At 40.1% G+C, this 26,382-nt stretch overlaps 4 protein-coding genes across 5 annotated transcripts in view; all 4 read left to right on the forward strand.

The window, feature by feature from the left end:
* On the forward strand, positions 1–3,791 carry LOC124265410 (tripartite motif-containing 13-like). Of its 2 annotated transcripts, none has more exons than XM_046700181.1 (2): positions 1–341; positions 2,599–3,791. In XM_046700181.1, the coding sequence occupies exon 2, from the start codon at positions 2,605–2,607 to the stop codon at positions 3,646–3,648; it is 1,044 nt and encodes a 347-aa protein (XP_046556137.1). In that variant the 5' UTR covers positions 1–341; positions 2,599–2,604; the 3' UTR covers positions 3,649–3,791. The 2 variants fall into 2 exon arrangements, with proteins under 2 accessions (XP_046556137.1, XP_046556138.1); XM_046700182.1 differs by lacking the exon at positions 1–341 and adding an exon at positions 1,809–1,847.
* A 1,040-nt stretch (positions 3,792–4,831) lies between these two features.
* LOC124265394 lies at positions 4,832–8,267 on the forward strand. Its single transcript, XM_046700164.1, has 3 exons — positions 4,832–5,011; positions 7,091–7,195; positions 8,110–8,267. The coding sequence occupies exons 1-3, from the start codon at positions 4,885–4,887 to the stop codon at positions 8,265–8,267; spliced, it is 390 nt and encodes a 129-aa protein (XP_046556120.1). The 5' UTR covers positions 4,832–4,884.
* A 2,510-nt stretch (positions 8,268–10,777) lies between these two features.
* LOC124265395 (beta-1,3-glucan-binding protein-like) lies at positions 10,778–16,068 on the forward strand. Its single transcript, XM_046700165.1, is given in 9 exon segments — positions 10,778–10,792; positions 11,326–11,386; positions 11,873–12,040; positions 12,595–12,678; positions 13,975–14,083; positions 14,926–15,000; positions 15,340–15,466; positions 15,777–15,789; positions 15,792–16,068. Coding segments are annotated over 9 exon segments (840 nt in total). The 3' UTR covers positions 15,980–16,068.
* A 2,571-nt stretch (positions 16,069–18,639) lies between these two features.
* LOC124265396 (beta-1,3-glucan-binding protein 2-like) overlaps positions 18,640–26,382 on the forward strand; it is an 8,092-nt gene continuing 349 nt past the window's right edge. The window contains exons 1-7 of the mRNA XM_046700166.1: positions 18,640–18,835; positions 20,274–20,378; positions 21,129–21,263; positions 21,711–21,832; positions 23,221–23,295; positions 23,947–24,007; positions 26,148–26,315. Coding sequence (XP_046556122.1) covers positions 18,724–18,835; positions 20,274–20,378; positions 21,129–21,263; positions 21,711–21,832; positions 23,221–23,295; positions 23,947–24,007; positions 26,148–26,315 — 778 coding nt within the window. The 5' untranslated portion in view covers positions 18,640–18,723. The remainder of the gene's footprint in view (positions 18,836–20,273; positions 20,379–21,128; positions 21,264–21,710; positions 21,833–23,220; positions 23,296–23,946; positions 24,008–26,147; positions 26,316–26,382) is intronic.

The following is a 26,382-nucleotide window of genomic DNA, read 5'->3' on the forward strand; positions in this document are numbered from 1 at the left end:
TTTCTGTCAGGTTGAACATATCACATGGAACATTGTGAAGAGTGAATAAGTGAGTTTATTTTTCCGCCGCTTTTAGCAATATTCCAGCAATATCGTACGGGGGACACCAGAAATGGGCTTCACACATTGTACCCATGTGGGGAATCGAACCCGGGTGCTCGGAGTGTAGAGCGAACGCTTGGAACATCATGATCTCAACCCCTTGAAGTGAGCGATTCTCTTGTCCCCCACAGTGATATTGCTGGAATATTGCTAAAAGCGGCGTAAAAATAAACTCACTCACTCATGAAGTGAGCGAAAATGGCGGTGTTGCTGACTGGTGCTTTGGATGTTATGAGGGAGTGAGTATACTTTTATATCGCTTTTAACAGGGGCGGTGGGGTAGCCTAATGGTTAAAGCGTTGGCTCGTCACGCCGAAGACCCGGGTTCGAATCCCCACATGGGTACAATGTGTGAAGCCCATTTCTGGTGTTCCCCGCCGTGATGTTGCTGGAATATTGCTAAAAGCGGCGTAAAACCAAACTCAGTCAGTCAGTTTTAACAATATTCCAGCAATACCACGGCGGTGGACATTAGGTTGGTTTGGTTTGTGGTTTAAATCCGCACTCGGCAATATTCCAGCTATGTGGCGACGGTCCGTAAATAATCGAGTCTGGACCAGACAATCCAGTGATCAATTGCAACAGCATGATCATCGATTTCCGCATTTGGGATACGATGATATATGTCGACCAAGTCAGCGAGCCTAGGAATTGGCCTACACATTGTACTAAAGTGGGAATTGAACGTTGGTCTTCGGCGTGACGGGTGAACGCTTAAACCACTGGGCTACCCACATCTTCCTTGCAATATAAACATTAGTCTGTCTCATAGTCCCTGAACCACATTATTTTCACTTCTGCGTAACCCTCCCTGCAATGCTAAAACCTTAACTGAAGCAAGTCTAGATTTCCTCAGGTTCAGGTTCTGAATTTCCCATCTTACTGGGGCTCCTTTTTAGTTTAAATGAGTTTATTCGTTATTCTACCATGATTTCAGTAAATAGTGGATTGTGATTGATTAATTAAAGTCATTCAGAGGTACATACCCACGTTCAATGCTTCTGATTTTCCAACACAGTAAGTATTTTTTTGAAAGTCTCAATAACGCGTTTATGGTAGAATGGAAATAAACATACTGTGTTTGAAAATCAGAGGTATATAACGAAATTATAATAGCTCTAAAGTTTTTATTTAAAACCTCACGCTATTATAATTTCGTTATATACCTCAGATTTCTAGACACAGTAGGTTTATCTCCTAACTATCAAAATTATATGTATTCGCTCGTCTATATAAATATGGACCAAGGGATATAATCGAAAAGTACATATTGTCTAATATAATGCATGAATTAATTATTTACTGTCATGCTGATTAACAATATTGGACTGAAACTACGAAAAACAGTTAATTTTATTTATAAATAAGCTCATCCTTTTAATGAATTATCAGCTTTTACAGCTGCAGCTGACAATATTATCTGTACTCTGTAAAAATTACCCGATTCGCATTCCTCAAATTCGCCAGATTTCCTTCATCAAATGTATAAAAATACCTCCATATCACCTGACAAGATAAATTCATTCGGCATTGTTGCCTATTAAAAGGGTTAGAATATGTCGGTTTCAAAATTCGTCTGCTAACAAATTGTACAATCCTTACACTCAAGGCGAAGAGTGTACTATATTACGCTTCCTTAACGATAAGCCTAACCTGGGGGCAGAGCTACTTCCCTTTGCAAATTTGTTCAACGTCACAGCTATTACCCGGAAACGATATCTTTGTCAACGAGGAGTACACAAACGGTAAGCAAGTTGAATACGAATGCTCGAATACTATGCAGTTGCGGTTTTACTGTTAGTTGAGGTCACCCGTACACTCCGTACGTCACATACGGATCTGTCAGAACTGAATCCAGGCTGAATACGGGTTGGGGTACATTATCCGACCTGGGGTTGTACATGAACGGGTGACTCAATGGCGGTTGCCAAGCCTCACGACACAAACATGCAACCACTGCATGTTGCTCAACGTCGAGCATTCACCTTATGAGTGACCGTGGTTGTTATCTGAGTGTGTTACTGGGTAAGGCTGGGGTATATACTTCCGTAGAATGGTTTAAAGGGACGAATTCGAGGCACGTTTTCAACAAAATAACTCGATTAAACGCCTCGTATAGTAAAATCAGAATGGAACATGCATCCCGCCTTTTCTATAAAATTCCATTCACGCTTTGATGCTCGACTGGCAAATCCACTGTCGCTTCCCGAGTTCCCCAATTCGTGTGGACCGATTCAAGGGTAGATAACTCTTGCGATATGGTCTATGCATCGACGCTTCGATCAGTTTCTGACTGAGAAGGGGTGAAATGGAGTGTGTGAGTATGGTTTTACGCCGCTTTAGCACTATTCCAGCAATATCACGACGGAGGACACCAGAAATGGGCTGGGTGAAATGGAGGGACGCTTTAACCACTAGGCTAACCCACCGGCCCCAGTTTTCTTGTCAGGATCACCCTTACTCAGACGTTTTACGTTATATATTTACATGTTGCAGTGAACTATGGCTACAGGTGGAATAGCAGAGGAAGATCTACAGTGCCCAATATGTACCGAGGTCTTCGGAGACCCCAAAATGTTACCTTGTACACATCGGATCTGCAAATCATGCCTAAACCAATTTATCGGGTCTAGACCGAAAGCAACTACAGCCCCTTGTCCTTTATGCAACCAGCCGTTCAAAATCCCCAAGAGTGCACGTGGAAGCAGAGACTATGCATCGCGCTTCCGTACTGATGAGATTCTCCAGGGTATTGTTCATGAGAAGCAAAAGATGAAGTTGATGATCACAGATCGCCCAGTCAGCACGTGTTCCTTACACAATGCAATCAAAAGTATGTTTTGCTTAACCTGCAGCCAACTTGAATGTGTTGAATGCATTGCTATGAGACATAAACGGTGTCAATCTAAATTCCCCTGGAAAGATGCCATTCCGCGCATACAGAACAAAGCTACAGGTTACTTGGCTAAAGTGCAGCCTCTTTTGAAGGGCGTTTACAGTTCATTGTCTCGGATACATGACCAGAAACAGAAAGCGTTGGACAACTATTCAGCAGTTGCGTTTGCTCTTGATACCCAGAAAAGTATATGGATTAGTTTAGTTGAGGACCATTACGCACCCCTTGAGCAGCTGGTCACCAGAGCACATAAAGATAACATGGCCCAACTCAACACTGTCCTGTCCGAGTTGCAACAGTCACAGCGGGCTCTGGAAGAGTTCCAGTCTTCTTTGAACAAGATCACTTCCTATGTTTCTGTTGACGCACTATTTCAGGAGGAAGGCAATTATGGTAGCAAACCACCCGATCTGGAATCAATGCGGGGGTTGATGGGGAGGAGGCTGACAATAGAATCACTTAAATTTACGCCCCTTCCAGTGCCTCGCTTTCCAAAAGGGAAGAGGAAAACAGTACTTGGAGAAGTCAAAAGTGGCTCGGAGGTAGTACGCGTTCATGACGATACCATGAGCACTAAAACATTAATACTTCCTATGTCTGGATGTTTGATTACCCTCCTGTTGGCAAGGTGGTGCCGTGTATTAGACTGAATGGACTTTTCTCTAATGGATATGAATCACGGCGGGTGACGATGCCAAAAGAATATGATCGCTGGTTCAAGTCCTATTGTGGTGGTGGGGTAGTGGTTTAAGTGTTTGCTCTTCACGCCGGAGACCAGAGTTCGATTCCCCACATGGGTACAATGTGTAAAGCCCATTTCTGGAGTCCCCTGCCATGACATTGCTGGAATATTGCCTAAAGTGGTGCAAAACTATAATCACTGGACCAGACAATCCAGTGACCAACAGCATGAGCATCGATCTACGCAACTGGGATACGATGACATGTGTCAACCAAGTAAGCGAGCCTGACCACCCGATCCCGTTAGTCGCCTCTTACGACAAGCATGGGCTACTGGAGATCCATTCTCTTTATGGGTCGTGTCTGCAAGGGACAGATCGAGGACAGGATATGTTCCAGTGCCTGAATGTTAATACGTGTTTGAATCATCATTATAAAAAACCATAAACTGTTATCAGAAATAAAACTCTTCAATAACTTTGACCTTACTGTTTCTGCTCGTATTTCACCCATAGAGGGTTATACCCATTTAAATCGCCCGTAGTTATTCAGGGATTAAGAAGCTTATCATACAGATTCGGAGGTTCAGATTGACGAAGGGCATATGAAGGTGGAATATATAAAGGGCACTCAGTTAATGCAATATGCAAAGTTAAGCGAACAGCAACGGCTTGAAAATTAGTATTGAGATGTACGCACTATGAATGACATCGTGTCTAATTGAAATAGTAGCGCCTCCGTATGCTTTATAACCCACAGGGGAACATAATATCATGTTGGCGTGTGTACTGCCTCTGTTCAAATGTATTTGTATTATAAGATACGTCTCTTGGAGAAACATTTCTGATGGTTTATGATCTTGAACTTATAGTCAAATTTCTTAATAAGTCCACTGCAATTCCATTGCACTTTACGCCAATTTCAGCAATATTCCAGCAATATCACGGCGGTGGACACCTGAAATTGGCTTCACACATTGTACCCATGTGGGAAATCGAACCCTGGTCTAGGCGTGACGAACGGACGCTTTAGCCACTAGGCTACCCCACCGTCCCTACGTGTAGGATGTGCACAGCAGTTTGTTCTGTAATTAGACCGATAAGATAGGAATCTCACGCGATTGTGTCACACAGTACTGATATTATTCCTGTGGGCTCACAATCTTGTCACTGACACTGTCTCGACGGTGGCCAACAGCGGCCTCAATGTTAACCAGAATGGTCATCAACGTTTACTTCTTTACTCCACTGCTGGTCGGGCTTTGTTATGCGTCTCTACAGCCAGCTGTCAAGCACAACACAGAGAAGACCGAAATAACCCTGTCTTTTCCCTGTAAGTGTAAAACATACGATTATTCCACATAGAAATTTCTAGGGGTGGGTATTGTAGAGAATTTTCATATTGCGATATATTGTGATGCGAAAGCATGTATTGCGTGAAGTATTTTTATACAAACAACTACTTATAATCGAGGTAATGCTTGATTTATAGAGCAAATACACAGCAAAATCACTATGCTTGATTAAGCTTTAATAACAACTTTTATTCATGATTAAGAATAAAAATGTGAATAATATTTGGCCAAATGAAATAAGGAAATATCTTAAGATTTCCGAGTGTTACGAAGTTTTCCGAATGTCAAAATACCGGTTTTCGATCAGCGTATCGCAATACGTATCGTTTTCATGTCTGAACCGGTAAATACCGGTAAACCGGTTATATTGCGCAGCCCTAGTAATTTCAGTGTCAGTGGTTGCCCGGTTGTCTAGAGCGCCGCAGATCACTGTGCTATGTTGTTCCTAATGCATAACTATGTGTAGGTCTTATACCCATTGTAGAAGGAATACTTATCCAGTGGGGTTCCAATTAATCTGCAGCAACCCATGCTTGTCGTAAGCTGTGACTATCAGGATCAGGCTCGCTGTCATGGTTGATGGATGTCATTGGTTCTTTACACCACTGTTCTTATATTTAATGGGGCACGATAACTCGCGGCGTTGTTGTTTCATGTCCGGAATGTACGCCCATGTACACTATAACTACATCCACTTCTTAATCAAAACGCGATAGCCGTATGGTCACGCCGAAGACTTGGGTTCGATTTCCCATGTGAGTACAGGGCCGCCTCCGTAGTGTAGTGCATAGGGCCGTGTCTCGCATAGAAACAGCATTAGAAAGACATATAGGTGTATAGACCCAACCCTATTACTATATGAAAGGAAAGGGATGTAACGACAAAACCACCCTCTCCTCAATCAAAGTTAGATTTCACCATGTAAAATATTTTTAAGGCCCCGCCGAGGCCTTCGAATCGAAAGCTAGATGATTTCCCTACAAAATGAGCAAAAATTGCCGATGATTTTATAGAAAATGCCTGCTTACTGTCGAGGAAATGATATGTAGATGTTGCAATCAGTTTTTAGACCCGTGGAATATGGCTGCCGATCGAATATATCCCTACATAGGTGCGGTCAACGTGGCTGGAATTAATTAACGAATTTAAATGTTGAGTTTTCGCTGTCTTGGCTGATACATGATTTTGGCTTGGAATTGTGGAGGTAGCTGTTTTCGGTGAGTTGTGGCGTATAACTTTGAAATAATGATCCGATTGTGACAATCTAGCTTTCGATTCGTAGGCCTCGGCGGGGCCTTAAAAATATTTTACGTGGTGAGGGTGGTTTCGTCGTTACATCCCTTTCCTTTTATATACACCTATTAGTCTTTCTAACGCTGTTTCTAAGCGAGAGACGCCCCTATGGTGTAGTGGTTAGAGCGTCCGCCTGGAGAGCGGGAGGTCGATCCCCGGCCGCGTCATACCAAAATACGTTAAAATATGCTACTTGTTGGTCCCTGCCTGGCGCTCAGCATTAATGGGTACAACAAGGACTGGTCGGCTCGGAGTCAGTATAATGTGTCTGAGTGGGGTATTCATGCTTAACTGCGGTATGGTATCTCAGTGAGCTAGCGCTATAAAACCAGCTTAAGTCTGCTGGTGGGCTAGTACAAGCATCCACACATACACACGCATGCATGTCGTCATATGAGCGAAATAGTCTTAGGTACGACGTTGAACCCCATTTCGCCTCACCTTACAATATGGGCAAAATGTGTGAAGACAATTTCTGGTGTCCCCCGCCGTGATAGTGCTGGAGTATTGCTAAAGTAGCGTAAAACTAAAATCACTCACTTAATCAATACTCAATTGAACATGTATTACTTTGTTCACAAACACTTTACAGTCTGCATATGCATCAATCAATACTTTTACCACCTACACCAGCCCATGACGTCCATTCTCACGTTACTTCTCCAATATAACATCACAGTTACGTTTGTTCAACTTTATCTGAATCACATACATATTGGTTTTCGAAAACAAATAACATGTATTGTGAGCTTCTATTTTGGCAGATGTGGCTGGTGTTGATACGATTGACCTCTCGTATACACTCCATCTTCTGAAACAACATGTTCAGGCTTCTCACTTGACCAACAGCGTCAGACTGCATAAACAAGGTGACTATAAACGTCTGACAATATATTGTGCTTATTACATTGTCTTGGATGATATGACAATACTAATTGTTAATCGCGTGTAGCTGTTGCATGGGTATTCGTGTACAAATACACATTGTAAAGACCCGAGTTGTTTCTGAAACTTCTGATCCTTGGTCTTTCCATTATTCTGTCACAAAGACAAATTCCTGTAGAAAGATGTCAAACAATTAGTAATTTGTTGCTTCTATTCTGTTTGCCAAAGGAAGGTTTTGGTCCATGAGTTTGCATCTGAAACATTTCTGTAATAAGGAGAAGAAAAGATTTTCATCTGAGGTTTGATCTTCTGATGTATACAGAAACATCTTTGTGTTGAATGCCAAAGGAAGGTTTTTGGTCCATGAGTTTGCAACTGAAACCTTTCTGTAATAAGGAGAAGAAAGAATTTTCATCTGAGATTTAATCTTCTGATTTATACAGAAACATCTTTGTGTTGAAAGCCAAAGGAAGGTTTTTGGTCCATGAGTTTGCAACTGAAACCTTTCTGTAATAAGGAGAAGAAAAGATTTTCATCTGAGGTTTAATCTTCTGATTTATACACAACGTCTTTCTTTTGAATGTCAAAGGGAGGTTTTCTTCAAGGTTTTGAGTTTGCAACTGAAATCGTTCTGTAAGGAGTAGAAATGGTATTTACATCTGAAGTTTAAGGTTCTGATTTATTCAAAAGCGTTTTTATCCTGAATGCCAAAGGAAGATTTTGGTCCTCGCAGAAGGCACATTTACAAGGTCATAAATTGTGTTCTCAATGTGAGATAAGATAGTTTTGCTTGTGACACAAGAACACCATAGCCTTTGCAAGATTCCAGTGCACATCTGTCACTTTTCTCGTGGAAATTTTTTAGTGACTGCTTTGATGGTATCTCCATGTTTTTCAGGTGATGGATATTTCACCTACCGGATTCAAAGCAAGAGCGCATTCACTGACAATGATGTGTTGGGCTATTCGGTTAAGTATTTATCTGCCACTGGAGATGTTATTGGTCAACTTAATGATGTGTACATCATCCCAGGTATGTACACCCATGGTTCATAGGCAAAGGTTTAGTGTTTCAAGCAAGCGTACAGTACTTATTGTACCGTACAACAATGGTTGAACAATGGTTGAACTGCATTATTCATAAATAATCATATAAATATTATCACATATTAACATTTTTGGTTTTGGTTGGTTTTATGTTGTTTTAGTGTTCGTTTGTTGTTGCTATTTGAAAGGGGGATACATATGCATCTGCAACCGGAGATATTCTGCATCAACATAATGATGTATACATTATATGTTATATTACACATATGTAAATCGGTGGTACATTTGTAACATTAAATGGTCAATATCATATATCAAAACAATTTTTTTTTAAAGGGTATTTGATATTGATTTAAAACACCCCGTATTAAGTAATATTTTTATTTGATAACATTTCAAATTCTCTAATATGATTTGCGGGAGGGCATAATCTAAGGATCTGTGATACTCAGCGGGTATGTTCATATCTTTCATATCTCAGATTCTTCTCAATTAATGTCGGTACGATGGGGTTCTGAAGTGGTGAAAGCGTTCCCTTGCTGAAGACCCGGGTTCGATTCTCCAAATGGGTACAATGTATGAAGCCCATTTCTAATGTCCACGTATTGTTGCGTTAAACAGGGTTAACCACTCACTCTCACATATTTGTTGGTTGGTTTGCTGCTTAACGCCGCACTCAGCAATATTCCAGCTATATGTCGGCGGTCTGTAAGCAATCAGACAAGCCACGTGAATATCGATACATGCAACTGGGATACCATGGCATGGGTTAAAATTGGTCTTCAGTAGCCCATGCTTGTCCTATGAGGCGTCAGGCTATTGAATTGGTTGACAGATTTCATTGTATCCCAACTTCGTAGATCGATGCTCATGATGCAGTCAATGTATTGTCTGGTCCAGGAACGATATTTACAGACCACCTTTTTCTCGCTGGAACAGTGCTGAGAGTGGCGTAAAACAACAAACAAATACAAAACCAATAGTGAAATAATTTTAGGATTACGTGCTTTTTAAATTTTTTATATGTGATATTCTTGTTGTTACTGTCTTTTGTCGACTTTGTTTATATTTTTATCTAATTTTATGTGTCATGAAAATAATGTGACGAAATATCCCTCTCTCACATTCACACATTTCATAATTCTGTTTCATATACCGACATTAGCTGCTTCATCGCTCGGCCCTCGATTGTACAGACGTGGAACAACCGTTCTTTACGACGATTTTCACACTAATCATCTCGACAGCAACAAATGGAGACATGAAATAACTTGCTTTGGAGGAGGGGTAAGTTTTGCCACCAGTGTATCACTGCTTTACCTACCAGACCTAAAACCTAATAGTGAGTGAGTGAGTGAGTGAGTTTGGTTTTACGTCGCTTGTAGCAATACTCCAGCAATATCACGGCGGTGGACACTCAGAAAAAAGGGCTTCACACATTTGTAGGGGAATCGAGCCCGGGGATTCGAATTCGGCGTGATGAGCGAACGCTTTAACTACCAGGCTACCCCATTGCCCTGAAACCTAACCCCGTGGAGGGTGACACCGCATTTAACACTATCCACGCCTTAGCAGAGACTGTAGCAAGAGATTTTGATTGAGAGGCTGTAGAACATTTAGTGTGACGGTCCACCGCTTTAGGAAGGGTACCAAGCGCCCTGACCCACTGTTGTGGGTGATTTCCTTATTGAAACCCAGATGGTAATCCTCAAAAGAACTTACTGAAATCAGAAAATAACCAGTCAAGACTGATACATTATAAAAAATATATTGAAAAACGCAGTTTCAAAACAAGTGATACAACAGGTCTTAAAACTCAAGGTTCAGAATTTCGGAAGAAAGATGGCTGTTATCATAGTTATGTATCGTAAAGATTCGCTCGAAGATACCATAAATATACATTAGTGAGTGAGTGAGTTTAGTTTTACGCCGCAGTCAGCAACATTCCAGCTATATGGCGGCGGTCTGTAACTAATCGAGTCTTGACCAGACAATCCAGTGATCAACAGCATAAGCATCAATCTGCGCAATTGGGAACCGATGACATGTGTCAACCAAGTCAGCGAGCCTGGCCACTCGATCCCGTTAGTCGCCTCTTACGACAAGCATGGGATACTGAAGATCAATTCTAACCCGGATCTTCACGGGTGTAAATAGACATTAGAACAATACAGATTATATTCAAACAGTACACAATATTATTTGTTACGATAATAAAGTTTATTGTTATTTTGTGTCATTCCAGGGTGGTCAGTTCCAGATGTACACACCGGAAGCTGCCAACACCTACATAAAAAATGGCGTCCTCTATCTCAGACCGGTAGTCGATCATTTTAGTAATAATTGGATTTCATTAATGATTGTGCCAAACTATTTTCTGTTTTAATGTATAACCTGAAGTGTTTATAATGTAAGGTTGATCATGTTAGTCTCGTTTGCGACAGGAAAGGTCGTATGTCAGAGTACAAACACCTGCAGTCATCATAGTAACTTGAAGCATAGTCTCGGGTACAGGTAAGATGGTAGGAGACCAGGTGCAGTTTTGTTGCTGGATGGATATAGGTATCTGAGACGAACTGCCAACAAGAATGGTACCATTCCATGGGGATGTCAATGCCTGAAAACAAAGTGTCCAGCCTCAGTCACTACAACAGCAGATGGGACTGTTGGCAGAAGAGGGGACAAACAACAAACACATCAACGTGACCAAAGCTCTATTGGTTCCTATGTCCTTACTAGTAATGTGAAAACACGGGCACGAGAAGAGCTAACAAGTGTACCAAAGCTCACTGTCAAAATTAGGACAACTGGCTATATTAATTATAGAAGTGAGAAATTTCACTGTCAAACTTGGGACTGTCAAAATCGGGACAAAACCAATGTATCTGTGGCAATACTGCTTTCATACTACAGGGCAGATCTAACAAATGTTTCAGAAGCAGCGCTACATTTGGGCAAATTTAATTTGTTGATGCCAGGATTAAATGTAGACGTAATTAGTAATGTGTGCAAACCCACCTTACGTAATACGATGTTTGCGAGATTATTCCAACATTTTTCTCTTCAGACATACACTGTAGACAAATTTGGAGAAAACTTTCTTTACCATGGGGATCTTGATGTTGCCAGTAAGTTGTCACTGTTTTTCTCGATTGAAAACAACTGTCATTTACAGAGCAATGGGGAACCAACCATGTCTTCTTAAATACGTCACGATACAATAACCTAGAAAATCTGGATCGTCAAGAATAGTGTTCCTCCTCCAGTACCTAACACAAGCAAAATTGCAAATTATCTAAGGATTCAGTAAAGTTCAGAGCTGGCTGTTACAAACTTAAACAAGTGTAGACAGGAGCAGGATGAAAGCCATTGATCATTGTTATGTCATTGAATGGGTCAGAAATTCCTGTTTTCCAGTGGAATGAGGAACGTGCTACAGCAACAACGGATACCAGCGTCTGGGATCGAAGAATGAAATCCAAAAAGCAAATTTGCAAATTACCTTAAAGTTTAGAGCTGGCTGTTAATGTTGAACAAAGTGTAAACAGGAATAGGATGCAGTTGCAGTCTGTCATCGCATGTCATTGCATGTCTCAGAATTATATGATTTCCAGAGCAATGGGGATCGTGCACATATTACAGTGACAACGGATGCCACCGTCTGGGATCGAAGAATGAAATCCCACCTATCATGTCATCTAAACTCTATTCCAAGGCTTCCATCACCTACGGAAGAATAGAAGTCGTTGCACAGTTACCTAAAGGAGATTGGTTATGGCCAGGTGACTATTTTGGATTTTCCATGGCATTATTGTTTCCTGAAATGTTTCCGATAATCACATGCAAGGTTTACAAAAAAATACTCTCTTAAAAGGTTTTTGTTGTCTTTAATAGTTAAGGTATATACTAGAAACCATTCATGGTTCAGCTCATGAGTCGAAATTTCGAAACGAGACCTGGCCCTCAAAACAAACTTAAGTTTTTACTTGAAACAGCTGAATTTTGAACTCAGATGCAGTTTTTTAATAAAAAAAGCCCAAACAACTTAAGTATTCTATTCACCAAACTCAAACTGTCTACTATGTTTGAGTTTAATATCGATTTCAGTTCATTCTGGGAAATGCGTTTTCTCAAATTTACTTAAGTCAAAATTCAGACTTAAGTTTGTTTCGAGAAATCGGGCCCTGAACAATCAATGCCAATGTTTAAGCTAACAGTGAATGTTTGTTTGACACAACAAACTACTCCAAACGAAACATCACAGCTTGATCTATTCATTGAGGTTTAAAACTGTATTAGTTAATCATTTTTACTAATCATCTAATGTTTACTAAAGCAATATGGATGCTTCCTCCTAAAAGGCCATGGAAATATGGCGGATGGCCAGCTTCCGGCGAGATAGACATTATGGAGGCTAGAGGTAAGTTATACTTTTCAGTATTACGACTCCAGTGTGATATGTTTACTTCAATCATAGATGTTTGAACGAGTTATGGTCAAACTCCCTCTGGATATACACGATGTGCCCCTGAGCTGTTACTCTATCAGTTAGTTTTGATAAGTTTCACATTATTAATTTTGTGTCATGATACATATAAACATACTGTCATTAATTTGCGACCCCCTTAACATGAATTTTGAGTAAAAGTAAATATTCGAGATATGCGATATATTTTATTAGGGCTCTTAATTAGTCGAATTAAGTCAAAATGAGTTATGTTCCAGAATTAAATCGTGACGTGTTTTTGACCGATCGCTATGTGGCTACGGACGCACCGTTTATGTCCATGTCATTGTTTTAAACGTCAGTAGGGTCCTGGACCATGAAAGGTACTATATTTGCATTTCAAAAGTAAAATCGGACATTTATCGGTAAACCATGTCATATTAACAATCAGAACACTACTCAGATGAACGGCAACAGAAGGGTCCAAATATGTCACAGAGAAGAATAACAAACTGACTCTTGCTCAATTTCCCAATAGACAGGTAGATAGATCCTTCATGCCCATATGCATCACATCTTATGTGACACCAACAACCTGTTCAACAAGTAAACGCCAGGGGATCATCTTATTGTTAGCAATAAGCGAAATCGAAACAGATACTCCAACACGGCCAAATCCACAATCAATAGTCCTTGCAACAAACGCTTGCGGTGTCACTCATGCATTAAAATTCACAACGCGAGGTGACAACAGTTACAGGTATATTTGATTTGTCTCAAAAGATTGATCCTGGAAACAAAATGGATTGATAGTCTTTCAGTTAACCGTGTTGTTCCAAATTGCATATGACTGCCGTTATTGCATAGTAACGTATGTTTCTTTTTAACACTGTTTGCCTAACACTGAAAATTTGATGTATGCAACTCTCTATCTTCCATCAACATACTAACTATAAAAAAGATCCAATTGTTTGGTAGAATATGTTGAACAGGTTTAAAGACTACCCACATTAATACATGTTGTATGTTGATGTCTTTAGAACACACAGTGTCCGTTCAACCATATGATAAAAGTTAAAATTTCAAGGAAAAAAATTCTTACAGGCACCAGTTGCTTTCCAGGTAGTTTGATGCCTCAGATAGTGGCAAGAAAACCTCTAGCTGTGACCGTAAGGAAACTGTCCAAGAGGTTGACGTGACACCTATTGTAAGCATCAGTTTCCAGTACTGCACAGTGGTGTTTCTTTTTAAACCCCTTACTGTTCACAGGCAACCTCAACCTGAAGGATAGCAGTGGTAATAACCATGGCGCCCAGAACTTCCGGTCTTCGCTCCACTGGGGTGTTTCCGGTCAGCATCATAGTAAGGGATATGGAAGGTACATTTGTAGCTTCTTTGTCCTATTTATTTTCAATCCTTCACATATCACTAATTGTGTTGTACATGTTGTATTGAACAAGTTCAGTCTGAGGCACGCATATCACCAAAAGGGCGTTTTATAGCCGTATGGACAAAGCATTGGCTTTTCACGCCGAGGGTTCGTGTTCGATTCCCCACAAAGGTAAAACGTGTGAAGACCACTTATAGTGATATTGCTGCACATTGCGAAAGGCGGCGTAAAACCATTCGAACTCGATGATATCAGGTCCATTTCACGTTTCAACGTAAGCTGTCAGAGCATATATATCAATAATGATTTGGTAAAGCGCTGCAGTCGAAAGTATTCTATGACATCTCGTTTTACGCGCATTTTCACACTCGACCTTCAACTGCAACTGTATAATACATTACCTTTGCTCATCAAGTTTGTTCATTGTTTGTGTCACGTTTTTCGTAAATTATGATTGTTCTTCTTCTGCCGTGGTACATGTTCATGGCTCCATCCAACACAAACACACCTGTGGAAATCGAATATGTTCAGACACCCTGATAACAAGTTATCGTTATGAATGAGTGGGTACTTCTAAACACTACTTTTGACATTATGTTAGTAATACGAGCTTCATGTGGGCTCTAACCCTATCTTAATCAATGCAGTCGAGGTTTAAAATGACAATCTTCAATGATGCTTGCATTACATGTACCATAAATGGTCGGAATAGGATCTGAACCCATGTCCGATCACAATCATGGATGACGACTACAAATAAACAAATTGTTGCAACAATTTTTCGGTGTGTTCAGCAAGTTGTGTTTTTATGTTTGTGTTCTGTTTAACAGGGTAAGTGACCCTGGAACAGTATGGGCTGACCGCTACCACACGTACTCCATTGACTGGACATCAGGTCACATAAGGTGGGAAGATATATGGCAAAAAGTTTTTATTGTTTTGTTTGTTAATTAACGCCGCAGTCAGCAATATTCCAGCTAAGTAGCGGCGGCCTTTAAAACAATCGAGTCTCGACCAGGCAATCCAGTGATCAACAGCATGATGTATCGATCTTTGCAATTGGGGTACGATGACATGTGTTAACCAAGTCAGTGTCCCGTTAATCGCCTCTTACGACCAGCACGGGTTCCGGAAGATCAATTCTAACCTGGTTCTTCACGGGTTGAACTAAAGGAACAACATCTAGTGTTTCGTTCTTAAACTGGGACAGCAGATATCTGGACATGTATGTTCTCCTGTACCAGACTATCTGTAGATGACCACCCGGTCTTGGCCTGGTCAACACCCTCCCAAGGCTTATGGGCATACAGTCACATGACCGGACACAACATCTGGGCCAGCGGGGGAAAAGATGCGCCTTTCGATGGACCGGTAATTTGAATTTTCAAATATATTCATTTTGAGTGAAGGTAATGCATAAGAAAATAGGATTTTTGTTGGTCCTCATTTTAAATGTTGTATTGGTTCAGTTGTATAGGAAGGATCCGATGTTGTTGGGTATTCTGGTCAAGGGAACTTTAAACTCGTGATTAGTTATATGTTTCAATTCATAAACATTTTTCTTAATGTATTGATAGCACCAGGCCATATTAAATAAAGACACTGTCGTTAATTCAAATCATCTGTGATTGATTTAAGCTTTTGGTTATCGGTGTGAAGACAATCGCCTTAACATTTATAGATGGGTCTCATCCTCAAGTAGCTGTCGGCGACAATAGCGTCTTCTTTTCTGATTCTTGGCATAACCCTAATGGAAAACCGTGGAAGAACGGATCGCCTACCTCCATGGTAGACTTCTGGAAGAACAGGCACCAGTGGCAGCCAACTTGGCATGGTGAAGACGCTGCCATGAAGATCAGGTCCGTCAAGATGATACAGTATTAGATTGCATCTGAGTGCGCGAGTACTTCTCACGGGGTTTCTTAGACCTTGAATAAAATTCATCTGTTACGGAATAAAGTTATCAAACTGGTCATCTGGTTAATACATGATTCTGGTGTTACAATATGTGTACAAGTGGTTGTCAGGGTTCCAGCTGATCGTTCATTCCTATGTGGTGAACTGTGACCCGATAATAGTTCATTCGCATCACCTTTGGAAAACCATCTAGAAAAACCTTAAGGTTTAGTCCCCGATGCCCCCGAGAGGCGATAAACGGGACCGGCTAGTCGGGCTCTTTCTGACTTGGTAGACATATGCCATCGTATCACAAATGCGTCAATCTCGTAAACTTAGGCCCAGTATTATTCGTGACACTGCTATACTGAGTCTAACAAAACCTTGGGGAAGGTCGCGTCAGGTAACCTTTGAGCGACCTATGACCGTCCAATCAAACGCGAGACGACCGAACGGATTTAACCAATCAGACAACGGCTACTATTTAGGGTTTGGCGGGACTTACAAAATGGATTTTCTCTTCCCCGGTCGCCAGCACTGATCTCACAACAAGTGAAAACCAGCATAGAACATAGATATATGACCGGCAGAGTATACGCTTTTGGGTTTCTATTGACATGGCTATCATTAGCTAATATTTTCGAAAGCTGACATCCTTGAATACTGACAAAACGCTATTTTCAGCGACTGTTTACTCACTGTTGTGTCGTGCCCCATGTGCATCACTCGGAAGCGATCGTACGAAAAATAGCATTCGGAATCGTTCGGGTACAAAACTCTTTCGAGGTAAAAGTTCAAAAGGTATGTGCGAATGTCAACGAATTTGGTAAGCTGTGTTCTGATTGGTCTATTGAAAAGGTCAGCTGACGCGACCTTCCACAAGGTTTTGTTAGACTCAGTATAGCAGTGTAACGAATAATACTGAGCCTAAGTTTACTTAGACTGCAAATGCGTTGAACGATGCTCATGCTATTTGACTCGATTATGTACAGGGACCACGAACAATCAGGAAAAACTTCGTATTACCATGCATTCATGGTGCTGTTGACAGTTTTGCTTACTCTCGTGGATATACTCGTGGTGGCCAACACCTCATTTGCGTGAATCTGGCAGCTTATCTCGGCAATTGTATGTATCCAGGTAAAAGAAGCAGCAAGTAACTGAGGCAGCAAACGACAGTTAAACAGTGCCTAGACAAACGCGTATAATGTAATTAAACAGATTGCAAAGAAAATAAAGACTGTAGTGGGGAAAGACACAGGCAACATCATTAAGTGAAAGCCCCATAGAAGAAACACACGTCCATTCTTCTTTTGGACTGTTCATTTCTATTTTCTAGAGCCTAGATTTGGCTAATGTCCCATCCGTAATAAGAAACTGGACCCAAACTGATTCTTGCCTTTGAGATTGCCCCTGCTTTCCGCTCGTGAAATATGCTTATCGCTGTTTCATCAATCAGGTCATGTTTTACCCAGACTGACCGTTCAGGTGACCGTCTTTTTTATCGTCATGTTCTGAGACCAGCTTTTTATCGTCGTGTTTTGAGACTATCGTGTATGGTCTCTGCCCATCTACATTGTTAACATTGTTATGTGGATCGGAATTTAGACAGATAAGATACACGAATTTTTGCCTTACCTTTCTGACTGCCACTCTTTCTATTAGACTTTTTCTGATTTGTTTTTATCAAAAACCAAAGTAGTTCTTTGCAGTTGCTGGACAGTTTACCCGTACACGCTTCCCTCCATGTAAGTGTGTCAAAAATGAAATTTTGGATGTTGTTTAACGCAACAGTCAGCAATATTCCAGCTATATGGCGGCGGGTCTGTGAATAATTGAGTCTGGACCAGAAAATCAAGTGGTCAATGTTCAACATGAGAATCGATCTACGCTATTGGGATACGATGACATGGTTCAACCAAGTCAGCGAGCCCGACCCGATGATCCCGTTAGTCGCCTCTTACAAGCAATGTTTGCTGAAGACCAAATCTAACCCGGAGCTTCACGGGTCCAAAAATGAAAATACAAAGCGACAGTTTTACAATACATCACAATAAACAGTCACATATTCTATACTGATTCACGCACGATGGTACTTTGAAAGTTGTTCAGTAATAACGCCGCTCTGTGGTGAATGTCCTTGACCAAATTGATATTATTTTACACATTAAGGTTCACTTCATGAATAAGTTTACCGTGAACTCTGATGTTGCGAGCTCAACGTCAAGAAGTAACAGATAAAGGAACGGTAATACTCGACAAGATGACTATCTGTATTCAGCATAGCCAAACTGCCTCATCTCAAACGATGAGTAACATACATTTATCTCAAGTGGTATATCTAAAAGTACACATTCGTTTAAAAACTGACTAATTTCAGTAAACGTTACACCTTCAAACCCTCGAACTTAATTAACATCCTTGTCTTTTCGATTTAGACAAGACCAACTCTATCCCTTTACCTGTGGAAACATTAATGTTGTGTGCTTCAATCAACTTTTCTCCATTCGTTTAGTCTGGACTACATACCGGCACTGGTATGTAAAAGTACATTTAAGTGACATTAGGAAAGGTAATATGGGATATTAAAAATACTTCAGATACATGCGTCATGCATTTGTGCCATTTTCAGTGACTGACTGATAAGGCGAGATATATTGTCACAATCTTAGCACAGAAACCAGACACTGCTTCTGTGGTGGCTAACAGTGGCTGCCTCGATATCGAAGATTATGCCCATCAACGTCTTCTTCGCAACTCTGCTTGTCGGGCTTTGTTGTGCGTCTTTACAGCCAACCATCAAACAAGACACAGAGAAGAATGGAATGACATTGTCCTTCCCAAGTAAGTGTAAACATATGCTCATGGAAGCGAATAAGGGAACACATCGTCCTTCCCAAGTAAGTATAAACATATACTCATGGAAGCAAATAAAGGGGACACATTGTCCTTCCCATGTAAGTGTAAACATATACTCATGGAACCAATAAGGGAACACATGAAAGTACTAGTGTTCCTTTATGTATATCAAGAATTTCACCCACAGTGCAATACAAAGCTTGTAGAGAAACCTGAAAAAGAATAAAGAAACACTTTCATGTATTCCCTTATTCGATGCCATGAGTATATATAATAACCATATGCACATGGTACCAACTGGCCAGAATATTGTTGGCATGGAAAATAATTTTATTTAAGGTATTATGTCTAATTATTAACTCATTCTCCGGCTACGTCTATCGTGGTTGTTGCAACATCGGATTCTTCTGATACTTTGTAGTAGATGACGTGTGGGCAGTGCCCACAACTTTGCGTACAGCTATTTTGAAATACTGTGATCCCATTCATTTAATATATAGTTAATAGTTCACGCTTACATTCCTAAAAACTCATTCATAATTTGAAATTATTGTTTGGCGTATCTGATGATTTGTTTAAATAGGATCAGGACAGCTTCTCCACTATATCTGAGATAAGTTAGATAATGGCACAGCATTTATCACCACGGATGTTACTGGTTAGTAAGTGAGTGGGTGTGTCAGAACATCTTTAAACATTACCTACTAAACGTCCGTTATTTCTGTAACATATTTATGAAGTCTTTTATGAAGTTATCTTTTCGTTTCGATCCTGGACGTATGGACGTAAAACAAGGCTTTGGAACAATGGTTTAATCGTTGGTATCTGCATAAAGTTTAAAAGTATTTAGATCACTTCCTGTCAATAAATACCAAAGCGTTAATATCTCCCCTTACTGCTTATAACTCTGTAAGACAAGACATAGTTCGGCGCAATACTGCAACACAAGCCCCACCTATCAAATGATGTTACCAACCAATCAGTGGACATTTAACCTTTGGTTGGTTTGCCCGTATTTACCGGCTCATTGAAAAAGACTTTTCTAAATTAATTTTATCAAAACAAAGACAAGGAACCAATAACAGTGTAGTTATAAACTCAGAAATAGTCATGAATATGAGAATGTATACGCTTGCAAATTTGTTTTGATAAATATGCACTTATTATGAAATGTTACTCGGTGGAAACGAGGAGCCGAAACCTTGCAAATTGTAGCTCCCCAAAACAGCTGCTTCCTGTATCAAATACCATGTTAGAACATTTTCATTTATAATTAATTTGAACCACCTTTGCAAGTCGGTGTAAACTGTGTCTTCCCTACCCGTCTTTAGAAAGACTGAGTGGTTCCAGCTAACATGCTTCCAATCCATACAAATTTCGAACTAAAATAACAGCATGTAACTCGTGTATTTTGTTTTGGCAGATGTGCCTGGTGTTGATACGATAGAACTGTCGTACGCTCTCCGTCTTGTGAAGCAACAGGCTCATTTACCTCACTTGACCAACACCGTCAGACTGCATAAACAAGGTAAAAATAATAGTCTGGCAATAAATTGTGCTTATTAGATTATAATTCTGTCATGGCTGATATGACAATATTAAATGTTAATGTGTAGTGTAATTAATGTTCTTAGCATGGGTACTCGTGTACTTCTGATCGTTGGTCTGTCCTGTTGAAAGATGTTATAAAAGAATTGTAGAGGGTGTAGATACGAATAGAATTAGTGACGATATTGTTAGAATTTGTCTTCAGTAAACCATGCTAACGGGATCGGGTTGCCAGGTCGCTTACCTGGTCATCATATCCCAGTTGCACAGGTCGATGCTCATGCTGTTGCTCACTGGACTGTCTGGTTCAGATTCGATTATTTACAGACCGCTGCCATATAGCTGGAATATTGCTGAGTGTAGCGTTAGAAGAAATAAGAAAATGAGTTTGCACAGGCTGCAAGTCAATAAACTACCGGGCAAACGAAAGTTATCACCGACTTCACTTGACCATAAAAAAAGAAACAAAGATGTATGTAAGATCCACAACCTGTACCGATTGTACCAGTGTTTTTATTATACAATTACCTTAAAAGTAATAACTTTCTTTTGCTCGGTAGTGTATGTCACATGAGACAAGTCCACCGAGTCATAGGTCCCAAATGAAGACAAGATAGCTATTTTTCGTGACACGAGGACACTCCTGCAGGTTCAAAATTCCAGAACACAGCAGCATATTTTCTCCAACAAACATTTCAGTGACAGTTGCGCATTATCTCTATTTTCCCAGCTGATGGATATTTCACCTACCGGATTCAAAGCAAGAGGGAATTCACTGACAATGATGTGCTGGAATATTCAGTAAAATATTTATCTGCAACCGGAGATGTTCTTCATCAACTTAATGATGTATACATCATCCCACGTATGTATACCAAGGATTCGTTTCTAACATGCTTTTGTGGGTTTTTTTTAAAAATATGTTTTTGATTTTTGTCAAAATAATTGTGGATGTATAAGGACGTAAACTATGGAATCCTTGAAGGGACATTGTCGCGTTGTCGCGCATTTTTGGGCTTTTGTCACACATCTTAGATGGGGCGATAATGCGACAACGCGACATATTTTGACCTTGAAAATTGTCGCTATGTCGCACTGTCGCCCTTTGGAGAAATTTAAAAAAATATTTTTCAAAACGCGACATGCGACATCGCGACAATGCGGCAATGCGGCAAATGGCCGAAATGTGGCGTTGTCGCATTGTCGCGCTTTGGTTAATTTTGCCTCATTTTGATTGTTTTTTGAGAAAACGCTGAGTGAATAGTCGATCACACAGCCATCTCATAATGCTGTTATATATTCCGATATCTAGCGGCATCATCGCTCAGCCCTCGACTGTACAGACGCGGAACAACCGTCCTGTTAGACGAATTCCACCATCATTATGTTGACAGCAAAAATTGGAAACATGAAGTCACTTGCCGGGGAACCGGGGTAAGATTGGCCTCGGATGTATCACCACATGATCTTTATCTTCATCGCCGGACTCGTGAGATTAACTGATTAACTCAGTCTGAGCACAAGTGACACACAAACAGAATTTAATTTTGAGCGGTTGGGGCTCTTTATGTGACCAAAACAATAAGTTTTTGGCCATCGAACTGTCGTGAATGTTTTGGTAAATAACACAAAATGACGTGGTTTGCGGAAAATCAATTTCTAGCGCCAAACAGATGCACATTAGACAATGAACCTTTACGTTGCTTTGTCAGTAAATAACAACATCGATAAGTGCTAAAAATGCAAGTGTGTTTTCATTTCTCTAAAATCAAAGTTACGGCCTTGGTGGTTCAAATGTGTACTACCAGTAACACATTACCTCATCATTTAGTCAACCTGTCCGCAACTCAGCTTAATACTAGTGACAGGCTGGTCCGTCACAAGCTCTTTGGTCATCATGTGATTATAGTCTGTTTGCAGTGAAAACGTACCGATGAATTTCACTTTAAACAAAAACGTAAATCAAATAAAGTGAAATTAGAAGTACGCATCCTCATGATTTTACCTTGCCAATTGAACATTTAAATCTCAGAATTTTATTCAACTTAGGATAAAAGTTGTTTAACAAACGATCATAGTTTCACATCGCTATTATTGGTTTGTATTACAAGGGAGTATGCACATTAAATGAAACACCGAGAAGAAGTAGGGTTGGTCTAAGTTAACGCTCATCACGTACTGCACGTGTATTTGTATCACTGTTCCAATTACTGCGTTTACTCCCTTGTAATACAAACCAATAATAGCGATTTGAATCTATGATCGTCTAGGTTAAACAACTTTTATCCTAAGTTGAATAAAATTCTGAAATTTATATGTTTAATTGGCAAGGTAACATTATGAGGATTCGCAATCTTAATTTCACTTAATTTGATTTACTTTTTTGTTTAAAGTGAAATTCATCGGTACGTTTTCACTGCAAACAGACTGTAGCTTGTGTATCGTTTTCACTTTGAAGCGGGGGACTGCAATTAACTTAGTTACGGATCAAGGAAAATACACGATCACGATAATGTCATATATATTATATTTGATTAATACACTGTTAAAATGGCCATTTTTCCAACAAAATACATGCAAGGAGATAATCCCATTGATATAAAACACTTCTATATTACAATGAAACCCAAGTTGCGATGGAGACTCTAACGGTGATCACGTCCGTGATAAGTAGTATCTGAAACGAAACTTAGTTATTAAAATGTAGAAGTTGTATATGAATAGAATTATCTCCTTTGTTCACCGTACTTCAAAATGCCATATATAGCAGTTATAATACATGTATCCAGAGTTAATGCATCACGTTTGGGGTATTATTCCAGGGCGGGCAGTTCCAAATGTTCACACCAGAACCGGCAAACAGCTACACCAAAAACGGCCTTCTCTACATCAAACCGGTACAATAATTTCGTTTGTGAGTGAGTGAGTGAGTTTAGTTTTACGCCACACTCAGCAATATCCCAACTAAATGACGGCGGTATGTATATAATCGTGTCTGGACCAGACAATCCAGTGAGCAACATCATGAGCATCGATTTATGCAGTTCGGATACGATGACATGTGTCAACCAGGTCAACGAGCCTGACCACCCGATCCTGTTAGTCGCCTCTTACGACAAGCATGGGTGACGGAAGACACATTCTAATCCGGGCTGTCCATCGGTGAATATATCTGTTACCCTAGACGTTCAATGCATAACTTGTGACTTTTATGGAAGCAATATTGTGTCGGGTTTTTTAACGTTTATGACACAGTGGTATACTAAAGGTTCCTCTCCCCATTCAAGTATGGTCATCTTGGAAGTATATCAGAGTCAGCGATTTCTAGGACGCATGGTTATTATACTCGTTTTACCAACACCATATGTCTGCATCATAAGTATTCTTGGGTACAGGTATTTATTAATTAAAACTGATTGTAATAAACCTATTGTTGCTTCTTGGATGTAATGCCGAATGTTTGAACTAAGAGCCTAATTATCATTCATGTTTTGACAGTTTTCAAATCCAACTATACTTCCATTCTAAGATCATTATTTCCTCTTCAGACGTTTACGGTCGACAAATTTGGAGAAAGCTTTCTTCACAATGGTGTTCTGGATGTTCGCAGTAAGTTTTCCCGATGTTCCACGCTTGAAACCAGATACTTAATGGGCATTTAGAAGTTGGAACTGACTGACTGCGTTTGGTTTTACGCCGCTTTTATCAATATTCCAGCAACATCACGGCGGGTTAAAAGTTGGAAGGTAACATAGCAACGTATTGTATGGATTTAGAACTTCTTTATTATTTACAACACGCCGTTTCTAGGCTACTTCTCGACCCTTCATCAGGTGAATAACAGAATGTGATTTACAAGCCAAATATGTAGTACGTATAGAAGGCCAGTGAGATGGGATTAAAGATTGAGATGTACGGAGATCAAGGAGATTAAGTGATATGTTTGATTGAGATGTACAGAGTTCAAAGAGATTAAGTGATGTGTTTTCATTCAGATGTGCAGAATTTATAGAGATATTTGGTATGGTTATGCAATAGATGACAGTCTGTGGTATGAGTGTATATCCTTTTCGTAGTATAAATACTCTGTATATACCTATGTTATTCTTGAAACCAGATTTTTAATATCAGGTCACTCTTAATCATGACCTTTGTACAGATTTTTTCAGTGTTTCAAATGTAAAAACAATGTCATACAATGGGAGCATGAAAGTATTAAAAGCAAAGTTGCCAAATCAAAACAATAGGGTAAATATTGCAGATTCAGTGTAAAACAAACGTAAACAAAGTATATCCAGTCCATTTATAAACTGTTATAAAAATCATTAAAATGTTTTGTAGCATAGCACGGGGCTTGTGCGTATGTAATATTCATGATCTCTGTTGATCAGAGGTTTGTGAACACTGTCAGTCAACTACTCAACTACATGTATCTTCCAAATCAGATTTTAATCCTTTTTGTGCATAAGCTTCGTGACTTGTGTTATTTGCTGTTCTTCTTCTTGAAGCGCCCTCATCTTGTCATGTGCTATTTATTATCAATTACCCGTTGTCGTTAATGTTAATCTGCTGCTTGTTTTAACAGATATAGGTGTCAGATGCTACACTGAAATGTCGCTATTTTCCATGAACAAGAAGTTGTTCTGCATAAAGTTGTTATCTTCGTTATCGTCGAACATCTAGAATGCCGATCAAACATTCTTTAAGATGACTGACAAAAAGTGTCTCTTCATATTACACAGGGATTAGTTTCTGTTAGATATGGTCAAATATAATACCTACATGACGACGCCGATCTCTCATACTAGCTGCCCCATAAAACACTCAGTGTAAATCCAACACAGCAAACAAAATTTGCTTAAACAGCGGCCTGTCACCACAAGTCACACACAAGCATAATTGGGTTTGTACCAGAGGTAGACAAATGCATCATTATCCGACTGTGGAAAACAGGTATCACATATAACATGATACATATGGATACATGTCTTCACGTTTTACATATCCTGTTTGTTCCATGTCTTCACGTTTAACGTAATTCATGAGGAAGATACGGTAAAAGGACACCTGTCTGTCCCATATATCACGTATCACATAATGCTTAAGGAAGATACAGCAAAGGATATCCTGTTTGTTCCAAGTCTTCACGTTTAAAGTATTTATTGAGGAAGATACAGTAAAGGGAATCTTGTTTGTTCCATGTCTTCACGTTTAACGTATTTTTTTAGGAAGATAAGGTAAATGGAACCCTGATTGTTCCATGTCTTCACGCATAGCATAATTCTTGAGGAAGATACGGTAAAGGATATTCTGTCTGTTCCATGTCTTCACTTCTAACATGACCGCCTCCGTGGTGTAGTGGTTTAGAGCGTCCGCCCGGAGAGCGGAAGGTCGCGGGTTCGATCCCCGACCGCGTCGTACCAAAAGACGTTAACATATGGTACTTGTTGGTCCCTGTCTGGCGCTCGGCATTAATAGGTACAACAAGGACTGGTCGGCTCGGAGTGTCTGAGTGGGGTATTCATGCTTCACTGCGGCATGGTATCTCAGTGGGCTAGCACTATAAAGCCAGCTTAAGTCTGGGCTAGTACAAGCAGGCGCACATACACATACACACGCATGCACGTCGTCATATGAGCGAAATATTCTCAAGTACGACGTTAAACCCAATTTCACCTCACCTCACCTCACCTCACTTCTAACATAATTCTTGAGGAAGACACGGTACAGAATATCATGTCTTTTCCAGAGCAATGGGGAACGTGTACATACATCAGTGACGACGGATGCTACCGTACTGGAGCCAAAAATGGAATTGCACCTATCATGTCGGCAAAACTCTATTCAAAAGCTTCCATCACCTATGGGAGGGTAGAAGTTGTTGCCAAACTACCTAAAGGGGATTGGTTAAAACCAGGTGAGTGATGTTTAAAGTTGAAGCGATCATCGTTTAATATTAACTGTCCCTTTATAAAGATATAATA

This window comes from Haliotis rubra, unplaced genomic scaffold, assembly GCF_003918875.1.
Source record: "Haliotis rubra isolate DU_JTF1 unplaced genomic scaffold, ASM391887v1 Scf978, whole genome shotgun sequence".
Lineage (NCBI taxonomy): Eukaryota > Metazoa > Mollusca > Gastropoda > Lepetellida > Haliotidae > Haliotis > Haliotis rubra.

Excerpts from the sequence above, each read along its gene's own strand:
- LOC124265410 (XM_046700181.1), top strand. The coding sequence starts at position 2,605 with ATGGCTACAGGTGGAATAGCAGAGGAAGATCTACAGTGCCCAATATGT.
- LOC124265394 (XM_046700164.1), top strand. The coding sequence starts at position 4,885 with ATGTTAACCAGAATGGTCATCAACGTTTACTTCTTTACTCCACTGCTG. Across the intron at positions 5,012-7,090 it reads AATAACCCTGTCTTTTCCCT|ATGTGGCTGGTGTTGATACG; the intron begins GTAAGTGTAAAA and ends CTATTTTGGCAG. Across the intron at positions 7,196-8,109 it reads CGTCAGACTGCATAAACAAG|GTGATGGATATTTCACCTAC; the intron begins GTGACTATAAAC and ends CATGTTTTTCAG.